This window comes from Triticum aestivum, chromosome 2B (genome assembly GCF_018294505.1).
Source record: "Triticum aestivum cultivar Chinese Spring chromosome 2B, IWGSC CS RefSeq v2.1, whole genome shotgun sequence".
NCBI lineage: Eukaryota > Viridiplantae > Streptophyta > Magnoliopsida > Poales > Poaceae > Triticum > Triticum aestivum.
The window spans coordinates 686353034-686358422 of record NC_057798.1 but is presented as its reverse complement, the minus strand read 5'-3'; the positions used below and the strand labels follow the sequence as shown (position 1 = coordinate 686358422).

Sequence of the window (5389 nt, the reverse complement as noted above, 5' to 3'; positions counted from 1 at the left end):
GCATGCTACAACCGGCATTGAAAATTGCTACCAGCGGCGTCCCATCTAGCTACAACCGCCGTCATGATTTGCTGCATCGCACAATGATATTTTGATTTTTGCTACAACCAGCATCATGTTTTGCTACAAACATAGTGCGAAATGCTACAACCGGCACCGGTACAGGTACAGATGGAAGAACGAGGAAGGAAGATGCTACAATGGTGAATGGAAAATGAGACAACCAGCTACACAAATTGATACAAGCAAATAAGCACTGCACTGCGACGATGGGGCGGATGCAGCAACGACGAGTGGCTGCCCGGGGACGACGACGGCGACGCCACGGTAGCTGTGAGGTTGCAGATGAGGTTTTTCATGCTGGAAGCGAGGAGGATTCGTGCTACAAGCTCCATGGAGCGATTTTTTTCGAACGCGAGGGAGGAGGTTGTGCGAGGGCGGCGGCCGGCGGTGACGAGGGCGACTACCGGCGACGAGCGCGGTGGCCGGCGGCGACGTGGACGGCCAGCAAGCTGGGGGATCACGAGGCTGCTAGGGATGAACATGCGTCATGGCTTATTATTTTTTTAAACTAGCGAAGCAGTTGATGGAAAGGTATCTACGGCTATTAAGAGCAAATCGTATGTACCCGGTGCGACCGGCCGAAACACCGGCGCCTATTGCTCGCCTATCAAATTTTATGGTCTTCAGTGCAAGATGTACCATCAAACCCCAGCGTGCTTGATCTGTACCGTGAGATCTTCATCTGATGGCTCACGTAGCTGGATCGCACGATATCTCATACCAAGTCGTCCCCTGCATTTCCCTTCTCCTCACCTCGCTCCCGAGCCGAACGCCGCCACCGTCCCCAATCTCTGGCCGCCGCCCCCTCCGGCGACTGGATCCAGATCCCCCGCCCCCAAAACCACCGCCGAGCCCCGAACGTAGGGACCCTGCCTCCCCGTTCCACTACCCCCGCTACCGAGCACCGACCGCACGGACGCCTCCGCCCCGTCCCCACCAACTCCGGCCCGATCCTTCACGCCACCGAAGCCGACGTCGCTTGCCGCCCCCGGTCCACCTCTGCCCCGAGCCCCAACAGCTGCAGCACTTCGACGCCCACGCCACCTCTCCCGCATTCCGTCAAGGTAAAGGAACGCTGTGTGCATTGCGTAGCTTTTTATTATTATTATTATAGAAAATGACATTGCTGTTTAGAGGTCTCTCTTTTGCAAGTTAGAGCTATTGTGTGATTTCCGTGCAGTTTACAGATAATCTGAGATGGACTTCTAACTAGTTGAGTGTGTCCTGCCCAGCTAAAGAACTTGTATATGTACATATAAGATTTATCCACTGTTTTGGTGTGTATTTGAATGATAAACTGTGATGTTTTGGTGTGCATAGACTCCTTTGTTCATAGATATAAACTGTGATGTTTATAGACTCCTTTGTCATAGCTCACCATTTGGTTGCTTCCATAGTGTGAATCCACCATAACATACCCAACTCGCCGCCAGTTTATTTAGATTATTTCACGGGCTAGTTTATTTTGCTTATTTAGCATTGCTTCTGTTTATATAGCTGCACAGTGATCCCACTCGATTAATAAATTAAGTTTCTGCGTATTTTGATATCTATTTCATTGATATTTACAAATATTTATCTCTCTTTTCTTCCCCTGTGCCCCCATAGCTTGGATCGGTAGACAAGGATTTCGTCCCTGCCATCGCCAGCGGCCTCTACTGGACCTCATCCTCCTCCATCCCGCAGACGGCGATGGCGGTGAGGGCACTCGGGCTCGCCGGCCGAGCGCTCCTGCGACCGGTCGCTTCACCGGGCACCCAACGGCTGCTGTCAACTGACAAGGTACGTTTACCAGCTGCCTGTTCTAATCAACATCGCTCCCTTCCATTGCATTTCCTGCTAACATGGTCTAAATGAAATCTTAAGTGGCAATACAATGGTAGAGTGAATTTGAACTGAAGCAGATAAATTCATGAGTTAGGCATGTGTGTGCATGCCTCTTGAGTGGCACAATGCTTCATACTGATTTAGAAGAACATAAGAATAAAACATAGGTGTTCTTGTCATCATTTCCTTGTTTCTTGCTACTGTTCCACCTCTTCTAAAGGTGGCCCTTTCCCTTTGCCATTGACAGCTAACCTACCAAACCCAGTCGAGTGCTGTTTGTAACCATAAATGCTACTCTATATAGCCTTGAACCTTATGTGATCTTACAGACGCATTACTATATATACACACACCTTGTCTTGTTCATTTTTTCAAGTTTTGCTGAAACATGAACAAAGCAGTCGATCTTGTTATCTGGTGCTTGATAGTTGAGTCTCAATTTGTGCTTTTGCAGAACTCACTGCAGGTCCTTACGAACGGCGATCCGATGACCCGCCTCATGCAAACGCGGAAGCAGAATGACAGCATTTACCGTCGCTTTGCTGAAAACGATTTCACAGGCGGCGGTAGCAGGTCTGGCCGATTAAACACGGAAATAACGTGGACAGCGGCTCCGCGAGTAAAGATAGATGTTCTACACATCACACCCAAGGAGGAAAAGACCTTTGTGACCGTGACGGGCGTCAAGGAGAACAGGAAGCCCGGGGCTTCTGCTGGCTGCTTGGAGGATCGAAAAGGGCGTTCTCGTCTCGCTCGGTACGCCGGTGAAGCAACAGGGAAACACATGGGGCGATCCGCCAGCAAGATTGGCCTCAAGTCGATCGTCGTGAAATTGAAAGGATGTTCCTTTTTCAGGAAGAAGAAGAAAGTGCTCTTGAGCATTGCAGCCGGTTCCCGAGGTGAAAGAGTGAGGAGCCTTTCTCCTAAATAAGCCCTGCAGGAACAAGCAAGAAGAGTGAGAATCAATATCCTGTCCGTAGGAGAAGCAAAAAACATGGACTGGTTCCCTAATAACATCACGAGTCTACAAGTATTTATGATTATTAGACAGTCATAGATCGGCTCTTGTAAGACATAACCATTTTTGTCATTTCCTGTAATCCTGCTGAATTGATGGCTTTGTTTTGATGTGACATTGTTGCAGTTCCCTCTTTTCGTGGATTATTCCGTGTTGAGAGCACCCCAAGTGTATGTGTTGAGATGCTACTAAGCAGTAATGTTAGGATGCAAACTTGTTATCTCACGTCAAACCTTTCTATACTCGCAGTTTGCAAGAAGCAAAAAAAGTTTCAAGTTGTAAGTATTTGAACGGGAATGCATCGCTCTTGCGTTTCTTAAGTAATGGAAGTATCTTAAAAGTGAGTGGTTACTTATAACTTGACTAAAATCTCTATTCTCTAGTGTAGTTAAAAGTTGTGTCCTCTCTGACATTGTTAGTGGTTCAGACAAGAATGTAGTATTGTCAAGGAACTGATGAAAGATTAGTTGTAGCAAGAAAGACACTGAATCTTGACAGCATCAAACACAGACCATGCATGACATGTGATGAATGAACCGAGATAAATAATTCCATGATCTCATTAATGAAAGAGTACCACATATATTATTCATAATTATGGACAGTTCATAAGTAGCAAATTCACAAACAAGAAAACGTAGAAGGAAAGCACAGTTAACCCAGGATCGAATCAAAATGCAGACACCACTGATTTTTGGTGCACATGCCTCCCTTCTGAGTGATTTTTACGAAGCTTAAGAAAGCTTTACCATGGAAAGAAAAGAAAGCGCCCGATTGATCCATTTTCCACAGTGCGCATCCATCGACATATATAGACAAGATTTCCAGCCCTAGCATCGTAATTCACAAAATGGTGACGATATGACAAAACTCCTCTGCGAAGGTTTTTCTCAAACTTCCTATTCTCATGGACGCGGTACCAACTCCACCCTCGGTACCACCGGCCTTGCTGACTGAATTTATATCATCTGTAGGACGAGGGTCACCATATGCCACTGAATCTACTACCATGCGTTTAAGCCCGGTAGCAATCCTGACATGTGGACACTCCTTAGGTGATGATACATAGGCCCTCGCTGTCCTCATAGCAGGAGGGTAAACCCTCAGCAAACCCCATAACCTAGCTACCAGCATATGGATTGAACATGATCTCAAGGTCCATGTTCAGATGCCTGAGATTAGTCTGGTCTTTAGTGAATTATAGCACCTGGAACAAACGTAAAAATAATACTCCCTTCGGTCCGAAATTAATGACGCAACCTCTACACGATGTATTATTTTTGGATCGGAGGGAGTAATCTATTTGAGATGCAATATTGTGATTGAAAAATTTATAAAATGAAGCATTTCTTTGTAGAGCAAATCTGATCGACATTTAAAAGTAGAAATAGTTCTTTTTATTTGTTTGCTAGCTTATCAGGCGTGCCGCCTAGTAAGTAGAAATAGTGTTTGCACACGGTGAAGATGAAGTCGAAACCATAATCATAAAACCTTGTGGCACTCGAGTTTGACACAAATGTTGCCTATGACAATGTCAAACATTCACTGAGCACAATTTGCGTTAGATAGTCATCAAACTCAAATTTGGTAAGGTGTGGAGTGTGTAACATCATTTCCATGTCACAAAAATCACAATAGCGCACACACGCAATCACTACAACCGACACAATTTGTCTTGTCCGCGTAAACTTAGACAAGAAGCACCATCGTATGTTAAACTATCTAGAAGGGCACTACTTAGCAACAGACACTTAAGATCACCTATACCCAAAAAGGCTTTCGCCCCGCTTTATATATAAAGCACGAAACCACAAGCATCCAGTACAACCACACGCCACGCCACCGCAACACACACACCCAAGACAGGATACATAGGCGCTGAGCGCATCAACACCACTCCTAGCACTACCGTCCCGAAGAAATGAAGCTACATATGACGAACCATGCGCTCCAAGGCGGCGCCTTCAGGAAGGATACGACGTTGGAGCGCCGCCACCGCCCGATCCAAGGATCAGAGTTTCCCCCGGATCCGCATGACGGGCAATGAGAGCCGCGACGATGCCTTCAAGAAGGGAATGATCTTCGCCGCTGCCGGTCCGTCCGAAGATAGAGCAGGTTTTCACCTCGGCCCATAATCACCGCCACCGAACGCCACACCCTGGCAACCACGCCGCCCACACGACCATGGTGACCGGGCAGCACCAAGGCACGGGCTTTGTCCAAGAGCACCGCGCAACCACCACCACCAGGGCCGCCGCCCCAGCATCCAAGACCTCGACACCACCTCACCCGTGACTCGCCGCTACCCCAACCGAAGATACGAGCGGAAAGGAACCGCCTTTCGCACCCCTGGGCTGCCCCCAACGCCGAAACCCAGAGGCCGCCCAAAATTGGCCTCCATCGACACGTCCTGCTGCCGGGCGCAAGATGAGCACGGTCCTAGTACCGGGCGCGAGACGAGCATGATCCTGCTGCCGGGCG

General features: G+C 48.0%; 1 protein-coding gene across 1 annotated transcript; it reads left to right on the top strand.

Moving 5' to 3' along the window:
• The first annotated feature begins 784 nt into the window (after window positions 1-784).
• Window positions 785-3018, top strand: LOC123046722 (uncharacterized). The gene is made up of 3 exons (XM_044470143.1): window positions 785-1127; window positions 1672-1845; window positions 2345-3018. The coding sequence occupies exons 2-3, from the start codon at window positions 1756-1758 to the stop codon at window positions 2819-2821; spliced, it is 567 nt and encodes a 188-aa protein (XP_044326078.1). The 5' UTR covers window positions 785-1127; window positions 1672-1755; the 3' UTR covers window positions 2822-3018.
• The last annotated feature ends 2371 nt before the right edge of the window (window positions 3019-5389 follow it).

Excerpts from the sequence above, each read along its gene's own strand:
- LOC123046722 (XM_044470143.1), top strand. The coding sequence starts at position 1,756 with ATGGCGGTGAGGGCACTCGGGCTCGCCGGCCGAGCGCTCCTGCGACCG. Across the intron at positions 1,846-2,344 it reads GGCTGCTGTCAACTGACAAG|AACTCACTGCAGGTCCTTAC; the intron begins GTACGTTTACCA and ends GTGCTTTTGCAG.